General features: G+C 35.2%; 3 protein-coding genes across 3 annotated transcripts; 1 reads left to right on the forward strand and 2 right to left on the reverse strand.

Moving 5' to 3' along the window:
• Window positions 1-1,403: 1,403 nt before the first annotated feature.
• LOC109147829 (receptor-like protein 12) lies at window positions 1,404-4,451 on the reverse strand. The gene has a single exon (XM_019295486.1). The coding sequence runs from the start codon at window positions 4,449-4,451 to the stop codon at window positions 1,404-1,406; it is 3,048 nt and encodes a 1,015-aa protein (XP_019151031.1).
• Window positions 4,452-10,844: 6,393 nt separating this feature from the next.
• LOC109147663 lies at window positions 10,845-13,541 on the forward strand. The gene is made up of 4 exons (XM_019295280.1): window positions 10,845-11,464; window positions 11,541-11,845; window positions 12,699-12,854; window positions 13,365-13,541. Exons 1-3 carry the CDS (start codon window positions 11,200-11,202, stop codon window positions 12,762-12,764), a joined length of 636 nt encoding a protein of 211 aa, XP_019150825.1. The 5' UTR covers window positions 10,845-11,199; the 3' UTR covers window positions 12,765-12,854; window positions 13,365-13,541.
• Window positions 13,542-14,222: 681 nt separating this feature from the next.
• Window positions 14,223-19,982, reverse strand: LOC109148237 (cytochrome P450 90A1). The gene is made up of 8 exons (XM_019296112.1): window positions 19,385-19,982; window positions 18,059-18,208; window positions 17,437-17,715; window positions 15,653-15,739; window positions 15,486-15,564; window positions 15,293-15,399; window positions 15,084-15,214; window positions 14,223-14,880 (listed from the first exon to the last, which is right to left on the reverse strand). The coding sequence occupies exons 1-8, from the start codon at window positions 19,913-19,915 to the stop codon at window positions 14,772-14,774; spliced, it is 1,473 nt and encodes a 490-aa protein (XP_019151657.1). The 5' UTR covers window positions 19,916-19,982; the 3' UTR covers window positions 14,223-14,771.
• Between the last annotated feature and the right edge of the window lie 3,924 nt (window positions 19,983-23,906).

A 23,906-nucleotide genomic window follows, 5' to 3' on the forward strand; every position in this document is an offset into this window, starting at 1 on the left:
TGATCCATTGTCGGGACCCACCTTCAAGTCAACACACGCAAATTATGCAAAAATTGGATAAAATGATTTCACCTACATGTAATATGTTTTTTAAATACACATAATTTTTTAGCCTAAAGAATCCATGTCGTCCCTACCACCGAAGTTTAATCATGTGTTCACATACACAATCTAAACCTACAATGAGACTCAAACCCTAGACCCCCACATAGGAGAGCAACCGGATACCAATGGACCACAAAATTCTTGGTACCACTCATTTTTTTAGTATTACACATTATATCATATTAAGTGTGCAATCTAGGTTGATTTGATCATTTGTTAGTTATGATCACAATGCATACTTCACCTAAAACGCACATTTAGATAGAAGTTGTTAATTTTCTATAAATCAAAGTACAAATTATTGATGACAACCTTAACTAAGTTGATTTGAGAATTGATGACATGTTTTTGACAATTTCTCATCACTATATCATTAAATTCAATTTTAAAACATATATTTTCCGAAAGTTCCCCACTACCTTCCACCTTAAAATGAGGTAATCTCTCTTTCTCTTACACTTTAGAAATAAATTCAATTTTAAAACATATATTTTCCAAAAGTTCCCCACTACCTTCCACCTTAAAATGAGGTAATCTCTCTTTCTCTTACACTTTAGAAATATATATACTTTTAAAAAAATCTCCCATAAAAGGAAAACAGTGCGATTGGAATATTAGCTTGGTAGAAAAAAACAAAAAATATAATATTAAAAAAAAAAAAAAAAAAAAAAAACGTGACCATAATCTAAATTCTAAAGTATTAGATGCGAAGAAATACGTGTTAAAAGCATTAACACATGACACGCACAACAGTGGAGGAATCGTATCTATAAAAGCTAGTTAGCTTAGCTGATGAGGTTTCAGATTTGGACATCCACTGTGAACACTCCTTTTGATTATTAGTTAGGTAATTAACTAATTAAACAACATATGTGGGGTTGGGTTTAATGTTTGTTATGCTTAGTAATTAAGATGCTTAAATTAATGTAACTGAGGTCGTTATGTATGAACATGTTGCTTTCTTCATGCCTTATTAGGTATTCCAACTTCCTGGATTATGTGACACTAATCAATAAAACCTATTTATTTATTTATTTTCTATAAAAACAAAATTTATATATTATCCGCATCTTTAGGGCAAATTATTGGTCCACACAGTATTGTGTAGACCATAACAAAAAGTACATTTTTAATATACTAAATGTATATTATTTTTATACTGAATATACATTATATAATATAATGTACACTCAGTACACAAATAATGTACATCCCCAAATACAATGTACATTTTTAATATTGAATGTACATTATTTTACAGTATACAAAATATGATCCACACAATAATAATTGTTCAGTTAATGCTTTCTAAACAATAATTTTTGCTGAAGCCATTTTGGTATCCCTGTTGGGAAGAAAATGAGAGGCCCCATTACTAATCCTGGAACAATCCCAACCCCATAACCAATCATCACTGATCTCCACCCAAATCCATGCATAAAGTCTGAATCATCATCATCATCTTCCCCATCCTCATCCTCACCTGGAGGGGGTTTTTCTGCATCATCTTTACATCTTCTTAACAATGGCACTCCACACAATCCATCATTCCCAAAGTATGAATCATTCTGGAAGGTATTAAACTGGTTCCCTTGAGGAATTCTCCCCTCAAGATGATTCTGGGACAGGTTAAGTACAGAAAGAAATGTCAGGCCTACAAGCTCTCCTGGGATCTCCCCATCTAAATGGTTTGATGAAAGGTCGAGTGATTCGAGGTCGAGTATAGTCCCGAGTGAGCCTGGGATATGGCCTGCAAGGTTGTTGTGTGAAAGGTTTAATCCCCGCAGCGAAGTTAGGCTTCCAATGGAAACAGGAATAATGGCTTCGAATTCGTTGCTGGAGAGATCAATAGCTGTGAAGATGGACAGAACCTTCAGGAGCTTAACATCCTGACCTTTGATCATTACAGTGACAGAATCTTTGTAGAATGTTTCTCCGATGTACTTTAGGCTCGGGTCGGTGTTGTATGTTTCCATCATGGCTTTGAAGTTCCTGAACAATTCCAGGGGCAAAGTGCCTGTGAAACCATTGTGAGACAAGTCAAAGATTCTCAGTTCAGGAAATGCAGGTTTTGTCTGAGAGGTGTTTATGTTTATAGGACCATTTAGCCTGTTTGATCTCAGGCTAAGCACCTTTAGCCCTGGAAGGCTTCCAAGCCAATTTGGGAATGTGCCATTTAAGTTGTTGTTTCCGAGATCAAGAACTTCAAGCAGCCTGCACTTAGCTAGGGATCTCGGGACAGTTCCTTCGAGCTGATTTCCATACAAGTTCAGGGTCCTGAGGCGGTTCCCCGTGCCAAAATTTCCAGGGATGGTCCCGTGGAAACGATTCCCGTGCAAATCCAGGACAGATAAACTTCTGCTGACACTCGACAGACATTTCGGGATCATTCCTGTCAAGCTGTTGTTGGACAAATCAAGAACCACTAGGGAGCTCAGGTTGCATACTAATACAGGTATCTCTCCTGTGAGATTGTTGTTCGAGGCAAAAAAGATTTGTGTAGTGGACGATGGAACTGGCAATGATCCCCGAAGCAAGTTGAACCGAAGATCGACATAAACCAGATTCTCAAAACGATTAAGGTTGTTGATACCAGTCAAGGAGTTGAAAGAAAGATTCAGATAATACACAGAACTTCCCCAGTTTGACAATGCCCAATCTGGAATCTGTCCACGAATCTTGTTCCCGGAAAGGTCTAATTGTCCTAGGTGTTTCGCTTCACGCAAGAAGTCCAATTCCCTTATATCACACGACGAAAGCCACAGATTCCCAATGGAATCAGGCAAGGCAATCTCTTTGTGGGCTGCAGACAGTGATATGCTGTTATAAGACAGACCAAGATGCCTAAGTTGTCTGAGGTTTGAGAATGTTCCAACATCTAAAGTACCACTGAAATTGTTTGATGAAAGATAGAGAGCTGTCAAGTTCACGAGTTTCGAGAGTGAACTTGGAATACTTCCCCGAAGCTTGTTGTCACTCAGATCAATATGCACCATCTCCTCAGAACTAAACCTCTCAATTCGACCACTAAGGTTGTTTGATTTCATGTCTAAGTATTTCAAGGAAGGAAGGCGAAATACCCATGAAGGGATTTCACCTGTAAGCAGGTTTTCTCCAAGAAAGAGCAAAACCAGTGCTGGGAAACCACTAACAATGGGGGGAATTGGGCCACTAATCGAGGTGTTCGAAAGGTCTAAAGACTCGAGTTGTGTCAAATTAGTAACCGAGACTGGGAACCTTCCCGTGAACGAATTATCTGCGAGTGATAAATCCTTGAGCTTTCTGAACTTGCCAAAGAAATCCGGGATTTCCCCGGTGAGATTGTTGGCTGAAAGATCAAACCTGATGAGTTGCTCAAGGCTCACTAGAGATAATGGCACCCTTCCAGTGAAGTTGTTTGAGAATAGGATTAAGTTCTCGATTCGTGTAAGGTTTCCCAGAGACTCGGGAATGGCACCAGAGAATTTGCAGGATGAGAGATCCAAATAAGTCAGGGACTTAATATATCCAACTGAACCCTGCAATTCTCCAGAAAAACTGGTTGAAGAAAGATCCAATTCCTTAAGGGAAATGCTGCTTTTCCACACTGTCTTTGGTAAATGGCCTTGAAGATCAAAGTTGCTATTTAATATAAGCCTCTCAAGATTTGGCAGATCAAAAACAGAATCTGGGAATTTCCCATACAACCCAGTGCTTACAAGACTCAGAATTCTCAACGATGAAGATAAGTTTCTTGGCAGGACAGAAGAGATTTCAATGCCAGACAGATCCAGTTCTCTTAACTGAGTTAAGTTCTGGAGGAGGTGTTTAAAGGAATGAGGCTCTAACTTAAGCCCTTCAAAGTTTCCCGACAAATCAAGCGAAATTAACTTAGACAAACGAGAGATTTCAGAGGGAATTCCACCCGAAAAGCCCGTGTTTGAGAGGTTGAGATGCCTCAAACTGGGAAACAGGCCAAACTTATATGGAATCTGAGAGAGGGAGAAATCATTGTGGGCAAGATTAAGGCTTTGAAGATGAGAAAGCTGAAAGAGGGTGCTGTTGGAATCAATCGTCCCGGTGAGGTGGCTGCAGCTAAGATCAAGCCCGATGACTTCACCTGTTAGCTCATCACAGGTAACCCCATCCCATTTGCAGCAATCTGTGCTGCTATTCCATGAAATGGTCTTGGGATAAGGATGTTCGCCACTCAAATCGCACTCCAGAGAAACAGATTCGTCGATGGTTAATGCGTTCTTGATTTGCAGCAGAGCAGAGGTTTGGTCATTGTGGCACAGCTGATTCTCAGAGGAGGAAACAATGGCTTGAACTAACAGGCAGAAGAATAGCAGAATTAGCCTCTCCATTTACAGAGAAGATGTAAGCTGTTCTTGAGGGATAAGCAATAACAGGTTGCAGATATGTGAGAGTATCTGCATTGTTTGACCAGGTGGAGAAGAAGGTGGTAAAGATATTGTAGGATTTGTAGGCGCCCAATAATTCAGCTGACTCCATCTAGAATTTTGACCTGATTATATGATTCATGCACAGCACCCACTAATCTATCCCTGCATTTAAGACCATAAAGACAATAATAACTATCCGAGTTGTTGCCCACAATTGGGCCACAAAACGGCAAAATCTCTAACCCCAAGTGCTCTCACGTTCAGGCCTGACAAGAAGGTGAAGGAATAAATCAATGACCTCTTAGGTGGGAGGACCGTGGCCTAATGCGCATAAGGAGTCCACCACATTGGGTATAGTGTAACTCCTGCACACTGTAATTGTCAAGTCTCCATCTTACGTCCTTGTCTATAATCTATCACCTAGATAGCAACTGAGCTGCCCGTGTCAACGCGTTTCATTGAACCGATTCAGTAGGTTGGTTGCAATCATATCATTTGGGTCGAGACTCAACGAGTCATTCAGCCATTACTAGTAGATGAGTCCTTAAATCAATAATAGGATAAGGCACCCGCATAGACAGTTTAGTTGGTAAGGAAAGGAAACAAAATCCCCAAATATAAATCAATGTCAAAATGCAAAAGTAGCTAAGCCCACATCAATAAAACATTACTCTACCATGTTCATTATGTTATGATTGGGCCACAGATCAGCATAGCTCCAACCGTCCACAATCAAGGCCCAAAAGAAGATCACATAACATTACAATTATGGAGTTCCGAGATTGTCGATCTCTAACAATAATCTATTGAAGTACAAAGAGTTGGACTTAAACTCATAACTTTCTGTTTGGGAGAGTCACTTCATGCCACTAGACTACAAAGTCATTAGCCATCATCATTTAACTTTACAAACATGCTATTATGCTAGCCCAACGTATGGTGAAGATAAAAACTTTTGAGTTGAAAATTGGTCAAGTTTATTGAGTCTGAATTGCATCACTTTTAACTCATTCGTGCATCAAAACAATAGTGAATACATTTGAATTAAATTAACAATTCGCTTATCAATTATCATAAATCGTTGAGCTTGATTTTTTAAAACGTACGTACACAAATTGCCAAACATGCACGCCAATATTGGTTCCAAGTGTTAGATTCATAGTTTAAGCAGTTACCCAGTGAATTGGACACCTCTGAGAAATTGACAGTTGACACAACAATAACTAACTATAACTAACTAACCGGCCGGTCGGATCTGCACTCTGCAGGCCTTTAAACGTCTGGCCGTAGGCGTTCCCTATGGTAGAAGATACCATATTGTACAAAGAGTGGGGGCCACACTGCTGTCGTGTCTCTCATAAACGACTCCGTGTATAATCAGCGTACGCCCCAAAGTCAACAAAGTAATTAACAAGGAATTAAACATAAATTAAGGATCATATCTTTTGACACCATTTCATTGGTCCAATCTCCACCGTACAACTACTTCTTCGCCTAATCTCACTTAGTTCTTGAATTGGTGCATTACTTTGTCCCGTTTGATAAATGGATGTTAGTTGTTAGTTGATTTGATAAATTAGAGAGTATAACTAGTTGATAATATTAGGCTCTGTTTGGCAGAGCTTATTTAGGAGCTTATAGCTTATTTTAAGCTACTAATAAGCTATAAGCTCTGTTTGGTAATGTTTTCAAAATAAACTCATAGCTTAAAATAAGAGCTTATTTTGGAACGCTACCTTAGGTAGCATTTCAAAATAAGCTCCTAGCTTCCTAACTTTTTTCCATCTTTATCCTTATTATTTTAAAGAAATGACTTAATTTACCCTTCCCAATTAAAATCATTTTCCCTTCTTCTTTATCCGCAACTTTCACCGCAAATATTATTATTATTATTATTATTATTATTATTATTATTATTATTATTATTATTATTATTATTATTATTATTATTATTATTATTGCAACAATATTGCTACTTCATCATGAGATGCTAGATCATGATTATGCTAATAGTTTTATTTCAAAATGTTAAATTTTAATATGTAAACAAACTAATTTAAATTTTATGAAAATATCCTTTTTAGTCTTTTTACATTTATCAGCTTATCAAAAAGCTAATTTTACCAAACACTTTCAATAATAACAGCTAGCTTAACAGCTATTCAGATTTCAGCTCCGAGTTTATAGTTTTTCAGCTTTTAGCTCCTTTTCAGCTATCAGCTCCTAGCTTATAGTTTTTCAGCTAGATTTGTCAAACAGAGCCTTAGTTGATTGTAAGAAGGTGTTTGGTAAATTAGCTATAAGTTGATGGCTGTTTGGTATAATTTCTTTTTTCAAAAAGTTAATTGAAAAATTTGCTTTGAGTAGCTTTTTAAATTTTAGCATTTTGGAGTACACAAAACTAATTAACAAAATACTTATATTAATTTTTAAACAAGTCAAACAAATAATAGTGATCAAATAAGCTAAAATTGTCAAATTGGCCTATAGGCTAACTATTTTACCAAAGAGGGCATTTGTATAATTGGGACATGCTTTAGCCTACAATTACTTGATTTCGATATGATCAATTTTATTTTTTTGGTGTACACAGGATTCCCACCGTCGGACACAGTGGCTAATTCCTTCGCTAAATTATAGGTGCCTCTTTTGGGTGGGACAACTGATCTGAAGATTTAATAAATATTTTTTTTTATGGAGAAAGAAACTCGTAACCACTATTTGAGAGTGTGCTAAGTAAATCCTATCTTTTGATTCTAGCCGACAAAAAATAACAAAGAGGTAAATTAGTTTAGGTTGCTCAATATAGCTGACTGGTTCAAACTAATTAAGAAGGTCAATGACAAGCACCTTGTGCTCAGATGACATGTAGTAACATCGAGCCTCAGTGGAGGCGTTGTTGACTCTATGTGTTTCATTAGGTTGAGAAAGTTTGAATAGATATTACAATGTAATAGAGTACAAGTGTAACTGAATAAAGATTTAACCACAAACAACTTCCTTGCTAACCTAGACAAAAAAAAAAAAAAATTATTATTATTACTTGGAATACATTAACTCTTTGACAAAAACTTTAAGATTATCCGGACTCTTGAACACTAAGAGGTGTGGCATTCAATCTTGCATGACAGATAATTTTTATTTATTTAAAACCAATTGTATTGCAAGCTTGCAATATGATCCATCTATGTTGGCATGGTGGGACCCAATTTATCTCTTTATTTTAAATAAAATTAATGTTCTTATTACTCCGTATAATATAATATTATAATTCAAAAGTTCGTTGAAATTGGAGGGATTAAAAAAAATAATAATGAAGTGCAAGTATGATAATATAGCAGTACGATTGATCGAGTTTTAACCTCAAAGCAATAAAAGATTTCCACCGTACATGTATATACTTGATGTCTGAACAAGTTGTGAGGTTGAGATAATTAAACAAATTTTATATTGTGATGGCTTAGAGAGTAGGGCTAAACCAGACTGTTCATGTCAACCAATTTACCCCACAATGTCTTTTTCACACTATTTTAATGCATTAATCAAAAGTATAGTGCCTCTTCCTCTGGTAACTTGATTGACGAGTTTAATTATTATTAATATTTTATTAATTAAATTTATTGTACAAAATTTTTTATTACAGGTTACTTATATTATATAGTTTATGAATTATTACACATTAATGAGATTTATATAATGCACCTACATTTTTGGATAGTAACTGTGAGTTTTTCTAATCACTCGCAAAGAAAACAAATTAAATGAGAAACAATAAATTTTTTTAAAAAATGCAAACAAAATGAAATATGGGAGAAAACGTGTGTGTTTGTAAATTTTTAAATGAGTGTTTTTCGCACTTTTAGTCCCACGATTATAGTGGCACTTTCTGGTTTTCTCCACAAGTTTTAAACTTTGCAATCTTGGTCCACGACTATTGTTTTTTTTTTTTTTATAAAAATGGTCATTCCGGCCCATTTCTGTCAATTTTTCGGCTCGCTTTTGCTGGAAATGGTTCTTACTCCAGTGATAAATTGACGAAAAATGGACCAGAATGACTATTTTTGCAAAAAAATACCCGTGGACCGAGATTACAAAGTTTGAAACTCGTGAAGAAAACCTAAAAGTGCCACTATAGTCGTGGGTATCCTGTTTTTTTTTTTCTTTTTTTGGTGTAATCACTAGATATTTCGGGTCTTTTTTGTCACTTAAAAAAACGTTGAACCTGAATTATTCCTGAGAATCTAAGATCATCCCCACTAAGAAGCTCTTTTGGAGCTACCTTATGAGTTGTATAAATATTAAGTGTTGATTATATGTATTATGTTCATTATAACCGTTGATTACTCTTAACAATATAATGGGGCATGGGCGGGCCTCATCAGTTTCTTTCGTTTGGTCATGTTCAACTATTTTATTGAGTTAACCATATTCAAACTAAAAAATAAAAATAATTATTTTAATGAAGTTTCACATGTATGCCCAGGCGGCCAGGCCGCCATAGTCAAAATGGGAAGCATAGTTTGAGAGTGGAGGCTGCTAAGACATTTCATCATACCAAAACCGAGACACACTGTTCTCTTTTAATTTGTTGGAGTTAATTTCATTTTCGATCATAGATTTATAGATGTTAGTTTACTTGTTCATAATTTTATCAAGGGAATATAAGAGAATTTGTAGCATTGCTCATAATTTTATTAACAAGAAGAAGAAAAAAAAAAACGAGAATTTTGAATGGTTAATAACGTCATTTTAAATGTCATTTAAACATATTTGTTGATTAAGGACAAAAAACGGTCATGTCACAATGATGCTAAGATCAAAATGAATGTTTTGAAAAAAAAAAAAAAAAAAGACTAAAAGTGAAATTGAATGACACATAAATCTGGGACCAATAAAGAAAAATGACTTAACACTTAATTGAATAGGCCAAAATGTCTTTTGTATTTAACGTCATTTAAACGATTTTGTTGACGGATGATAAAAAATGGTCATGCCACAATAATATTAGGATCAAACGAAAATATTTTGAAAAAAAATTACAAAAAGGAGACTGACACCTATAAATCTATAGGCAAAAATATTAAGTCTAATTTGTTCTGTTTGTAGCAGAGGGTACTGTGTACTAAAATGGAATGTCCAATTCGGATTCATCTTTGCTCCACCGTAAAGCTCTTTCAATGTTACTCTCGTGGACCGGCCGCCGGCTAACCAATATAATTCACGTTTAGTACAATTAAGTTTCTTAAATTTTATTCAGACTCTAAAAAGTAGATAAAAAAATTCTCAAAAAAAAAAAAGTTAGATAAAAATTTGTGGTTGGCTCATTATGTAGCTAATATATAGCAGGTAAAAGTTGAGTTTGACTATAAATTAATGCTATGTTTGTTTCCTGTATATTTTTTAAGAGTTGACACTCATTTGGCATTTGATAGATATAATATTAATTTTGTTGACTATAAATTTTAAAATATATACCTTTCAAAAAAAAATTGGAAATATATTTTAAAAGTTTTTTATAAACAAAAGAAAAAGAAAAAGAGTGACATGCAAGACGGATCGGAGATTGGCAAAGACAAGTTAAACAACCTTTATTAAGCTGTTTTTTGATCTTTTCGACCTAAATTTGAGACGAAAGAATGTTGAGTCTGAGATGAAGATAGTCATAATGTAGGAATCTAATCAAGCTAAGGAAGAAAAATTAAATTTGAATTAAATTTTCATTACTTAATGTTGACTACTCTCACTTGAAAATTCATGGAATATATAATATATTAATACACACCTAAAAATAATTGAACAAAAATTAAAGTGCAAGTCATTTTCTATCAAAGTAAACCTTCTGTTTTTTAGTTATAGACTTATAGGAAGGCTGAAGTCAAATGCGCTGTAATTATCTTGGAAGTTCAAGGTAGCTTCAGTACCGCAAATTATACTTAAACCTATAGTTGACATTATAATGTAAATCACTGATCAATATTTATTTTTACAATATTAAAATTTTATTTTTTTAACAACATATTAAAAATGAACCTCAAAATGAATATATATTACCCTAAAAAATTGATAATATAATAAAATGAACCTGTATGTTAATTATTCAATTGGTAGTGGGGATACGATTCACAATATAATGATGGTTCAACAAACATGGTCAAATGTCAGTGCGCACAATAGATCTGTTCACTATGTACATAATCCTCGCACTATGATTGTTGAGGTTCAAAATTTAATCTCTCCTTTCAAATATTATCTACTCAATGATCGGTTAGTACTTCCTAATTTTACTTTTTTTATTTTATTTTATTTAAAGAAACTCCTAATCTCACATAATATATACTTCGTAATTAACATCGACCAACCGTAATTAACAAGTATTATCATAATCATATCATATGTTAATAATATAACTAAATTATGGCTGTTTCTTATGTGTAAAGCTGGAGAGAAGATCATGTGTCAGAATAAATAAATAAATAAATAAATAAATAATACTCTGGAAATTAAATAGATGAGAAGTTGATTAGGTAATGGCGTTAGTGATGAACGCACGAAAACGTGTACACTATAAAGGGCCCAGAAGAGGAGAAGTTTCAATTCGTCTTCTTGACCGGCTTTCCAAGTAGCCCTCCAAAAACCCCCCCAACGGTCTAAGCATTCAATCAGTTTTCATTTCTCGCCGGAAATTCAAGAAGAGCAGGCCGGGAAGACGATGAGTTTCTTGAAAGAGGAGAAGAGGAACAGGGCGTTGAGGTGGATCAAGACTCTCTTCTTCTTGATCACCATGCTAATCTCTCTCCTGGTCTTCTCCGCGCCGATTCTCGTCGGAATCGCCGACGCCGTTCTCCCGTCGGCGCTGCTCTCGGCGTCCTGGTCCCCGGCGGCGTCTCTGTCTTCTATTCTCACCACCTACGACTTCCGCTACTCCCTCGTCGACATCCCCCTCGTATCCATCGTCCGCTCCGCCATCATTCTATGTAACTCCCAATTCTCCGACATCAAAACATCACTTTTCCGTTCGTCGCTATTAACTTCAATTTATGTGTGTTTTAGGTGTGTACAGTTCGTGCGACGGCCCAAGTCTATCGAGGGGGCCGTACCTGGGAATCGCGACCGTGTGTTCGGTAACGTCGTTAGTTTTCGTGTCGCTGAAGGCGTCGTACGTTTTCGGGAACAGTTCGAGGTCGAGATACGACGGCGTTAATGGAGGTCATCATGTCCGGGCCGCCGCCGCCGCGGCTGAGATGGCGATGTTTGCGTGCTCGGTGGCTATGGCGATTGCGCACATCGTGGTGGCGTATAGGATCAGTTGCAGAGAGAGAAGAAAGCTTCTTGTTTACAAGATCGATATCGAAGCTGTAAGTCAATTCATCATCTATCTGGCTTCTCTTTCTTTCTAGCTAAGCATACAAAATTTTGAAAATTACTAGGTAAATTCACATTTTATGTAACGTCGCATTCTGGGTGAAACCCATCTTATAATTTAACGGGCTAAAGAAATTAAAATAGATAAAATAATTTAAATTGTTTAAATATTCGACTAAATATGATAATCAGTTATATCATATCTGTATAGTAATATAATATACTTTGTACATGATTGTATTAAATATTATCGGTACATAAAAAATCTCATTATATATAATGTAATTTATTTAATATATTGGTGGGAAATGAGTACAAATATTGGTGGGAAATGAATATGGACCGAAGGAAAAGTTTGGTCTACAGTCTACACCTAAAATTATGACTTGGTCTATAGTTGTATAAGAATGACTTGATGAATTGAATGGTCCGAAATACTCTTCTAGATATATGGCCACTTGGCCAGCAATAACCAATACATTAACTTGTCAATAACATCCTAATTTCTTAACCGAAATATTCAGTTAGGCCTCTAAACTCAAATTTAAAATCTTAGTAGAAGTAAACAAAGGATTTGGATCAATTACAATCAAATTGGTCGGTAATCACATTGATTTGAGTCAATCTATTATAGACAATCTAAATTGATTTATCTCTTTATGATCATTTGTCGACCAGAATGGTTGGACAAGGTGAGTTGATTTACCTCTTTATGGTCCTTTACTGACTATGGGCTAAACTATTTTATCTCTTATTGTCCTTTACTGATTAGGGTAGTTTTGCTCATAACGCACCTTTGAGTAGTGGCATCTGATTAATGCAAGATTTTAAATGATATGAATGCAGGTAACAGCATGCAAAAAGGGATTTTCTAGGTACCCAAAGAAGATCCAAGAAGAAAGAGTGAAGTAATTGAAGAACAATAGTACATACATAACATATCCATTTTTTTGTTTGTACTCTTTTCTCTGGCCAGCCAGTTCTCTCACAGCCAGGTTTTAGGTAAATATCTTCTCAGAATCTTCTTCTTTGATCAAAACATAAAAGGGGTATTTGGTAAATAGTTGTTAGCTGATTGAGTTACTGAGTTTGACTAATTGATAGCATTAGCTGATTGTCGAAAAATGTTTGGTAAATTAGTTGTTAATTGATAGCTGATTTACATGCAAAATGACTTTCGTAAAAAGCTTATAGAAAAAGCTACTTGAGCAACTTTTTGAATTTTAACATTTTGGAGCAATAAACTGTTACAGAAAGCTAATTAATTAAACATTCATATTAGTTGTTTAACCAAGTCAAACAACTAATAGTGGTAAGATAAGCCAACATTAACTAATAAGCTAACTATATTATCAAACCTAACCAAAAACATTTGATCAGTGCAACATTAGAATACAAAATCTTAAGTGTTGCCAGCACATTATTTTACCCCTTTAATCATTGTTTCATTTACATTTGGAACCACTTACCTAACCTGTTCTTGTGTTTGGATGCTGTTCTGTTTTTTTGTAGGTTTATCCAAAGGAGAACCTCATCCTGATTGGTCTGAGAATTTTTTTTTTTATAGTATATGTGAGAGCAGAAGTATAGGAGGATGCAACAATGATTCATAGCCTACCTAACATGTACAGATTTTTGTTGTTTTTATAATAAAGTAATATATAATGGGTATTTAATTATGATTGTGAAGAGACTAGTTTATGCACTTCAATTATTATTTTCTTTTCAATTCTAAAAAACCAAGAACAGTACAAATTTTGTGTATAATTAATGGCTGCAAGTATAACAGAGTTTTAAAATTCATACCAGAATTTTAATGATAAATTAAAACCGTCTTATATTAGTCACTTAATTTCAATTTCGAATGTCTTTTTGCTAGTTCCACATTGACGTACCAAAATATCAATTGTTATACCACAGACCAAGATTTATATTACATTGTGAACCTTAATACAAAAATTATGTACGTTCAGTTAACATATTCTGTATTTACCATTAACAGTTTCTGTACATGTTAACAAATAACTTGATAATTACTGACACATAATATGATAACTACAGGTACAAAAACTATCAACTGCAGGTATAGAATGTGTCAACTATAGATACAATATCTGATATTTGACTTGATAATTGCCGACACATAATATAATAGCTACAGATACAGAAACTATCAATTGTACAGAATGTGTAGATACTGAATCTGAAAGTTATTTTTGGACCAGTCCCTACAATGCAAGGTAAAATATGATCGATGGTATAATTTGCCACCAAAATATATGCACAACCAACCGACCATTCTAAAGTGTTCCAAGAGGCAATCAGCAACCTTTATACATTAAAATAGTAATAAAACACTGGACAAAACAGTTGCCATCACAGATTTACAGATCATTCTTATTCAGCAAAGAAAAGATTCTGGCCCTCCATATCAAATATATCCATACAATGTTTACAGATCACACTTACCACATTTATAGTAATAATACATACCACCCTTTGGTAGGGGAGGGGGGGGGGGGGGGTTGGTTTGGGGCATACCAAACATCAATTAGTGCAGAGAAAATGATGTGTCATATATGAAAGTTGCTCCCAGGATCTTAACCCCCTCCATAAAACTTAGTTTAAAAATGGAAGTGTGGCCTCAAATGTGTGATCATATTATTTTAGCTCGAGTTCATATGAAAATAGGAAACATCCTTAGTACCTGAAAGGCCAAAATGAATATAGGGTGTATATATATATGTTCTAAGATTAATAAGTTGTATACTACAAATAATTTGATCTATATTTAAATGTATATATATTTTCTAAGCTTCATCCTCATATAAGATAGTTCAGCCTTAGTACCATTTGTAGACTAACTCTGCTTCCTACACTTACTGATCATGTTTCTCTCCTCCTTAAACGCCTCTCGGATCATTCTGTGTTCATAGACAAGCTTCGGTTTTGAACTATAATTGGATACCGTTTTAGCATTCGCGTTGTTGGGAAGAAAACCAACTTGTCCTCTTCAGCGGGCACCCAACTGTTCAATCAAATTTGCAGCATTTCACATAACACACGAAAGTTATATACTTAAAGTGCTATGCATGAAAGTTAAAGAGTTCCCCCGGGCCACTCCCGAACGAGGATTAGTCGGGTGAATCTGGACCGTTAAACGGACAGAGAAAGACCCGGACCACCTCGTGGTTTACACCAAAAAAAAATGAAAGCTAAAGAGCGTTTTACCTGAAACGCGTGATTAGGTGGTGGAGGAAGACAGAGAGCTCTACTCGGGCAAGCTCGTAGCCTGGACAACGCCTTGGCCCTCCACCGAATGGCATGAATGCAGTCATTGAACTTGTCGGTCCGGGATTACTCTGAAACGTGTATATATATAATGTGTTGGAGACGAGACTAGAGTTTGGGAATAGCGGGGTGTGGAAAGTAGAGCGTACCTGCCACCTCCAGGGATCGAAGGTTCGGGCATCTGTGAAGTATTCCTGGTCGAGATGCACTCCTCGAAACGAAGCGAAAATTCTGAATCCTTTCGGGATGGTGTAGCCTGCAAGGATCAAGTAAAACCAGTTGCATTTAGCGAGGCAAAATGAGGCTCAAAGTTGCATTGGTCACTTGTTCGTGAAATCTCACCTTTTACATTAACATCTGTTGTGGCTCGCCTAAATACTCCACCAATTATGTTTGCAACTCGAAGTGTCTCGTTTATAACCTGAAAACAACATGATTGCATAATTCGCCCGTTAGATTAGAGATTCCCAGCAAGCAAGATGAAGTTTAGCTTCTATAGTTCCACTCACACATTGAGTAAAAGGCATGGACTTGTAGTCATCCCATTCCAGCATCCGAATTTCGCCTTTCCTTAACCTGATTTCATCGTGTTCTTTCTGCCAACACATGAACAAGAAAATCGTGTTCAATGAAATCTAGAGCAGCATGGAAAATTAGGCATGTTTCACCATTGTACTGCACTAGATAGATGAAGTAATTTCAATAGTCTTCAGAATATTTTGGTAACGAGAGAAACTCAAAGTCACTACCCGAGAATGTGCACCAAGTAAACCCGTCTTATGACCTTAGTCAACAAAGGATCACAAGGAAAAAACCAGCCTAAATTGTCTATAGCTGACCGGCTCAAACCAAGAAGGTCAATAGACTGTTCGTCTGCTCCTACTAAGAGTCGAACTTGAAACCTTGTGGTTATCAAGCCAACAGTCTGACCAACTTGGTTGGAGTTTCTCTGATTTGAAAGTAGTTGAAAATGCAGAGGGCCTGATTGCAAAGAAAAGATTCCTCCAAATTTTTAGCTCAGAAACCTAGGCAACATTGTTCAATTCCTCAACAAAAAAGCCAAAGAGTCAGCTGTTCAGTACTAAGATACCCTAAGCATCTCCATTGCAAAAGGTGTTTTAGTTAGACAATCTCAAGAATGCCCTTCAAATGTAAAGGGTAAAGGGGAAAAGTGACAACTTCTTCCATCTACCCCTATGATGAAAAACTTTCTGGCAAAAACATCTTTAAAGGTGCAGACTTTGTAGCCTAGTAGGGAATTTGACGCCCATGAACCCTTGTTTTGACTGCCAGTTCAAATGCTTCTCTTTCAAAAAAAACTTTACACTCTTTTCCCCAACTTTTGACCATTTCAGCATCAGATTGCACAGAAATGAGCTGTCCTTTTCTTCTTCCTTCTTCAAACCCTCAAGATTGAGGTGCCTATAATGCACATGGGCCAAATCACACTAAGGGTCCCGGAAAATGACTTCTGGAAAATGTTTTCTGAATTTTCAGTGTTTGGATGCAATAGAAAAATCCAGCCAACGAAAACATTTTCCGTTGACTGGGAAAATGAAGCCATTTTGGCACAAAATGACTTCCGCCAAAATTTGGGGGAAGTCATTTTCCGCCAAAATGTTTACACACCAAGTCTTCCAAAATGCAACCGAACACTGGAAAGGAAAATGTTTTCTGGAAAATGACTCAATTTTCTCCCTTCCAAACGGACCCTAAAAGATTGAATACAATCAATTAGCTAGTCAGCCTAGTCTAACACATGGTTATAAACCTATATGTTCTCTCTTATATTTTCAATGTGAGACTCTTTAACATTAAGATAGTTATGTGTGTTAGCAAAATCCCGTCAAAAAAGGTTTAGAATACAAGGAAAAAAGAAAAGAAAAAGATGCAACAAGTACTTTGTCTAATAAACTGGACAAGAATTCAAAAGGTTGCCAGCCTGTGAATGCCAAGCTGCTATTCAAAAAGTAGGCATGTATCCAAAAACCAGCAATATACGAGAACTGCTTTCCAAATAATAGAATATAGAGATCGTGTAGCTTATGAACACTCTTCATCACTCGCCCCCCGGGTTTTCTTTATTCATTCTTTGTAATCCTAAAAGAAATTAATTTGCTTGGTCGAGAATTTAGACAAGACGGTTCATACAAGGAAGAAACAAGACCTACATGGCGTATGGTAGTTGTCAAGTTTGGTCCACCAAGGAAAAAACATTATTGGCATCATCAAAATTAAGAAAAGAAACTAAGGATCAAGTAAAACGAAGTGAAAAGAGATTATGCACACACACCTTGAGCTGAGCCAAAGCGAGAGGCGTCTCAGTGAGGAACTTGACCGCAAGAGTCATGATGGTCGAGGTTGTCTCGTACCCGGCCACCAACAACGCTAGGATGAAATCCACGATTTCCTCATCGGAGAAGCCACCACCGCCACCATCGCCTCCTGTGGCACCGCCATCTCCTTCCAATAACGCTTCTAACATGTCATTCTTTTTCTCGACCCCGCACTCCCTCTCCTTTCTCCTCTCCGTCACCACTTTATTCAAGGCCTCCGCAACCTTTCCCCTAGCCTAAAAATATTCCCAATATCATAAATCGAGGGAAAATTGAATCTATTGGTGTCATCATTATATGATAATTTTAAAAAGCAAAACAGAAAAAAGGTTCGACACAAAATATATGTTTGTCCACCAAAAGCCTACACTAGCATTTGGGTTCATCATGAATGCAACTTCACATTCTTTTTGATAGTACAACATATTCATTTAACCTGACCAGATGAGCATGTAGACAAACAGAGATACAATACAAAGACTGTTCATTATAACTAAATTCACTTACACAGTTACACATTTAACACAACCATAACGTAAAACTTCATCATAGTTAAGGTTGTCGGGGACAAGACTGTACCTGTATTGCCCTTCGGTAAGTGGTGGAGAGGAGAGGTGAAGGAAGGGTGAAAAACCCGTCAATAACAAGCATATACTCTTTCATCAAATTCTCGGTCCACTCACACGGATCGAAACTCATCAACTGTTTCACCATTAGCTGAAACGTGATCTGCACATCTTAAACACTCTTTCGTTAATCTCCCAAATTATAACCACAATGAAAAAGACCCTTACCCAAACCGGTTAAAAATAAAAAGTGAAAAGCACAAGAAACCATCATGATCCTCACACCTTTAGAACCTTCTAACTTTACAAGGCAAAGAGAATCATAACATCACAGGCAATCACATGTGCTTTTTACACTCAAATCCTAATTAATCATAATCACCAAGTTTAGGCATACATCAAAACACTTAACGAGTAAAGGAGATCTCGAGCTTGACAACTTGGAAAAGAAAAAGCGATTTCGAAAAATACAAATTAAACAAATAGATGTGTATATGTGCATGGCCTCATGTTGTTGGTCCCAACTCCTAACACAACCAAACTTATGAGACCCACTAATATGCATATGAAAGTGATATAAGACTCATCCATCTTTACTCTCTAATCATTAGTCCTAAGATCCATGAAATCAATTACCCACACATTATATGCAGCTGGCAATATTTTACCAGCTTATCCACTGTAAAAAAAAAACACAACTATTATCTTATTATTTACCGTAACTATATAGTCAATAACTTTAGTTAGGCAAACATGTCATTAGCATTTCAAGTTTGGCCTCTTATGAACACATGTAAGTAGGTTGGTCTGTCGACATACTATGATGACCTGCTTTGTGTCTCTATCTCCTGTTTGACAATTCCCCACTGTACCCCCCAGTGTCCTACTTCCAAATTAAATAATAATTCTCCGGGTCCTATTTTATATGCCCGGTTCAATATTTAACTATATATACATGATATATCTAATAGAAAATTGTAATATTTTCTTGAGCCGATAAATCCTGACTTGTGATCTTAGTCGGCAAAAGAATATCCCAAAAAGCAAAACTGGTAAGTTGATAATAGTTGACCAGCTCAAATCAAGAAAGTAAACCTAATAGACCTTGGACCTCTCTCATACACAAGATAGATGATACAGTAAAAAAGATTGCATTTTTTCGGACTAGAACATAGTATGAAATAGTGAAATTAAAGTACACCACCAAACTAGAATAAGGACAAGATGGCTGTAAACTGAGGTTTATAATTGATAAATGGTGGAAGTATATAATATATGCATATAATATATATGAGAGTGGAGAAAATTAGCGATTGTATATAGAGATTAATGGAATTACCTTCTTGGTTTCTTCCATGAGGAGGATCCGGGCGGTCCAGGAGTCCATATTGAGGCGGACGAGGCGGTCAATGTCGAGCAAAAGGTAGTCTTTCATGGTGGAAGAGTTGACGAAGCTCATGGTTAGGGAGTGCATTCTTTTGTGGAGGGTTCCGCTCATAAGCACGAGGGAATAGCGGCCGAGAAGGTTGGATATGGAGGCGGGGTAGCTGGACTCGAAGAGGCGGCCTTCGTTCTGGAGGACGAAGCGGTTCAGCTCCGGGTCGGCGGAGAACACGGTGGGCTCGCCGAAGATGTGGGTGGTGAAGACGGCGCCGTATTTGCCGACGCGATCGTCGACGAAGGGCTCGGGGTTCTCCGTCTTGTAGGCGGAGATGAGCTGCAGCGTCTCGCCGAGGAACGGCAGCCCGAAGGTCCCCGGCGGGAGGGCCCGCTTGCGGCGCGCGGCGGCGGAGGAGGAGCGGAGGAAGAGGAGGGAAACGGCGGCGAGAAGACAGAGAGAGAAAGAGAGAAGAAGATTCAATGACTCCATGGTTATGTAAAAAGAAGTTGAAGCTTTGACAGTTATATGTAAGAGAGAGAGAGGTGATGGGTTTTGATGGGTGGGGGTGGGGAGTGAGAGCACACGAGTGGGTATCTAGAAGAAATCTAGACTGGAAGAAAATCGAATTTCTGTGGTCTCACCACATTTCCTTTTTTTTTTTTCCTTAAAAATTTTTATAATCCACTGTTCTAGTATTCTCATAACTTTTCACCTTGAAAATATAATATTTTTTATGTTAAATATGGAAAATATTTTGTATTTATTGCGTAAAGTGCACTACAACACGATTCAATTGATTGGTAATGTTTTCTTTTATTTCCTTATATATTTGGTTTTGTGCTCTTTTAAGGAAAGTTTTAAATTCATATACGTATATAAATATTGAGTAATAGTGTAAAAAAAAAATGTCTAAAAAAAGATATGATCTCAAAGTGGAATATATAGATATAGTTCTATTATTATTATTATTATTATTATTATTATTATTATTATTTGGATGATGGCAGAAACTAACAGTTAAATTAGATTGTTACTCCGTATTATTTTTAATTTGTGAATGGTAATGTAAAAAAAAAAAAAAAAAAAAAAAAAAAAAAAAAAAAAGGAAAGGATAATTATAATGGAGTTGGGTAGAAGTTGGGTTGCTGTCATGCAAGTATACAAGTGGGACAGTGGGTTGATAGATTTAAAGATTATTATTATTGACTGAAAGCATATAGAATTGAAAAAATAAAATTATATATATATATATATATATATATATATATATATATATATATGTGTGTGTGTGTGTGTGTGTGTGTGTGTGTGTGTGTACAAATGATAAATTTAAAAAAAAAAATTAGTGTTTTGATTTTTTTTTTAATAAATGTAAAACATAAATATGACAATACACTGTAGAAAAACATATTTAATAGGTTTATTACTACGTTTGTCGTAAATGTAATATGATTTGCGTTTATTTTAAAAATAAAATAAAATTTATTTTATACTATTTATAGAATAGAATTTGTGGGGCCCACCTATAAAAAATGGTGACTCATTGTTGATAGAATCGTCAATCGTCAATAATAGACAAATATTAATGGAAATTAACAAAAAGGATGGTGAATCAATTAATCTCATCATGACAAAGAGTAATTGACAATCTCCAACGTTAATAATAATTATTATTATTCAATTTATTTATTTTGGACTATTAGAGAAACCGCAACCACTAACTAATAATGTATAAAGAGTAAATCTCGTTCATTTGTAATTGAGTAGTTAATTTGCACTATAATAACCCTATGTGACGGGTTCGATCGAGATAATGTTGACATAATTAACCTCGTGCCCTTTAAGTATAAACATATCCACCTACTCGACTACTCATTTCGAGACATTTTTCAATTAATTAACATAAAAAGAGTGTCATACATCATGGCCTTAAACTCAAAACAAATCCAAAATCAAGTGGGGAATATAATATAAAAGACTACAAAATTGTGGGCGTCACTCCCACAACATCAATAAAAAATGATCAGGATTAAACTTTCCGATAGCCTCTCTCGAAGATTTGTAAGCATGAATTGAATAGATCAAGAATGAACATGATATATACATTGTCATTCAAACCACACATATAAATTAACTTTTCAATATTTTGTCTTAAAATGAAATATATGAAAATATAAAGATAGTATTATACTATTATTGATATTAATATTAACAAGCTTGACTATAATTAGAAACCAAACCAACATCTTTTACCTTTTAATTATAAAAATGCCATTGCAAAAGCTCAAGATGATCACACCATGTTCATTCACATGGTCCCCAAAATGGACATTTGAGTCATCATCTAAAAAATGAATGCACCTTTTGGGAGTAGACAACAGATCTCAACATTGGGAAAAGCATTTTTCATGTGAGAATCAAGCAATTTTGATTATGCTGCATGCCCTACCTTAGCTTTACACAACATTATTAAATTGTACTCTTAACACACACAAAACATTGTTAAATCCCATGATAACATTGATTTGATTATGTGAAGTCTCTTTTGAAAAGCATATGTAGATTTGGGTGTGGGTGTTTCTTGTATGGGAGAACCTTGCCATCATCCATCCAACAAAAGTCATCTTAGTATACTTAATATAATAATGAGATTAAACATTGGATTGGTTGTTTTGAGACAGGGATTATAGCACATGCATGATTGCATACATGGCTGATGATTTTTTTTTTAATCATTATTATATAAATCGCAATAAGAAAATCATGTACGACATATTTGATCGAGAGTGTGTTGACAATAATTAAATTAGGATGACATTTTGATACAAGAATCATATTATATTCACTTCAACATGGACCACCCCTTTTAGGGCCCATGAAATACACCGTGGGATTTGGTGAGGTTGTTATCTGAGTGACAAATTATACAATGGACAAGGATTTACCTTGCATTGTAGACATTGGTACAAAATAACTTCAGATTATGTGTATGTAGGTGATATATTTTGTACATGCAGTTAACACTTTATGTGTTTATAAATAAATTGAAAGCACATGATAACTATAGACACCCTCATCAACATATTATATGTCTGTAATTAACATATTATGTGTACCTAATTACCATGTTATGTATCTAATTAACATATTATGTACTTTTAATTTATTTACATGCACATAAATTATTAACTACATGTAGCAAGATCAACTCTGCTCCATGGTATAACAATTGGATCTGAGTTGAGTGCAATTTGACAATCTTTTTTCGTAAGATTTATGAGTGAGTGAGTGAGTATGGGTCACGTTATTCGTTTCCTAACTCCTAGTGGCATCTTTTCCCGTTTCTATTTTGCTTTGAAGTGCGTACAAAAACCATTTTTTACTTTTGTTTTTTAATTCTGGTTTCCAATTTTGACGAATTATATTATGAACCCTACAAACTTGCTTCGGCCTATAAGGCCATCTCCAACGAGACGGCAGCAAAACAAGCATTCCAACGGAACAGTAAAACACCAAATAATTTGGTGTTGATGAATAAGACGCGGCACTAATCATCCACGCTATTTTTAGGATTAATTTTTTCTTCCTATTATGTCCATGTTTTGCCTTTTATCTCTCTTTCTTTTTTTTTTTTTAATCCCTTTCGTATCTTTTTTGGTTTTTATATATTTACATATTTTGTTAAATATTTAAATATAAATTGTATATTATTTTATATCATTTGAAAGATCTCATCAAGACAATTAAAACAAGACTAATATTGAATATAATTTAATTAAAAATAAAATTACATAAAACATAATTAAAGTTTAATTTATCAAATTACATTAAATTACAACTATATGTTATATTAAAATAATAAAAGTATAAATATAAACTTTTAATTTATGAGAATATAAATTATTTTAGTGTAGGAATCAAATTTGGTGTAAATGGGTTGGAGATGAAAAAATTTGGTGTAAGAATATGCTAGGAATATTCCTTTTGGTGTAAAATTTGGTGTTTTGAGTTGGAGATGGTCTAAAGAGATTAGTTAAGTTAATATAATTCCAAGACTCAAAACCAAACTATACACTTGTATCCACAATGAGTTTAGCCCAAACCCAAATCTTCAAGGGTGTTTGGTGGAGCGTTATGCTATGGACCCATGTCTACCATGTGCATGGTGGACACGTTGTACATTCATAATTTCTATACTGTAGATTCATAAAATTTATAATATAGATTCATAATTTCTATACTGCACATTCATAATTTCTGTATTGTAGATTCATAATTTCTATACTGCACATTCATAATTTCTGTACTGTAGATTCATAATTTCTATACTGCACATTCATAATTTATGTATTGTAGATTTATAATTTCTATACTGCACATTCATAATTTATGTACTGTAGATTCATAATTTCTATACTGTAGATTCATAAAATTTATAATGTAGATTCATACAGTACGAAAATTATGAATGTGCAGTATA

This window comes from Ipomoea nil, unplaced genomic scaffold (assembly GCF_001879475.1).
Source record: "Ipomoea nil cultivar Tokyo-kokei standard unplaced genomic scaffold, Asagao_1.1 scaffold2036, whole genome shotgun sequence".
Taxonomy (NCBI): Eukaryota; Viridiplantae; Streptophyta; class Magnoliopsida; order Solanales; family Convolvulaceae; genus Ipomoea; species Ipomoea nil.

Coding starts and splice junctions, on each gene's coding strand:
- LOC109147829 (XM_019295486.1), bottom strand. CDS start 4,451: ATGGAGAGGCTAATTCTGCTATTCTTCTGCCTGTTAGTTCAAGCCATT.
- LOC109147663 (XM_019295280.1), top strand. CDS start 11,200: ATGAGTTTCTTGAAAGAGGAGAAGAGGAACAGGGCGTTGAGGTGGATC. Junction 11,465..11,540: donor CCGCTCCGCCATCATTCTAT/GTAACTCCCAAT, acceptor TGTGTGTTTTAG/GTGTGTACAGTTCGTGCGAC. Junction 11,846..12,698: donor ACAAGATCGATATCGAAGCT/GTAAGTCAATTC, acceptor ATATGAATGCAG/GTAACAGCATGCAAAAAGGG.
- LOC109148237 (XM_019296112.1), bottom strand. CDS start 19,915: ATGGAGTCATTGAATCTTCTTCTCTCTTTCTCTCTCTGTCTTCTCGCC. Junction 18,209..19,384: donor TCATGGAAGAAACCAAGAAG/GTAATTCCATTA, acceptor TAAGATGTGCAG/ATCACGTTTCAGCTAATGGT. Junction 15,565..15,652: donor CCATGCCTTTTACTCAATGT/GTGAGTGGAACT, acceptor TGTTGTTTTCAG/GTTATAAACGAGACACTTCG.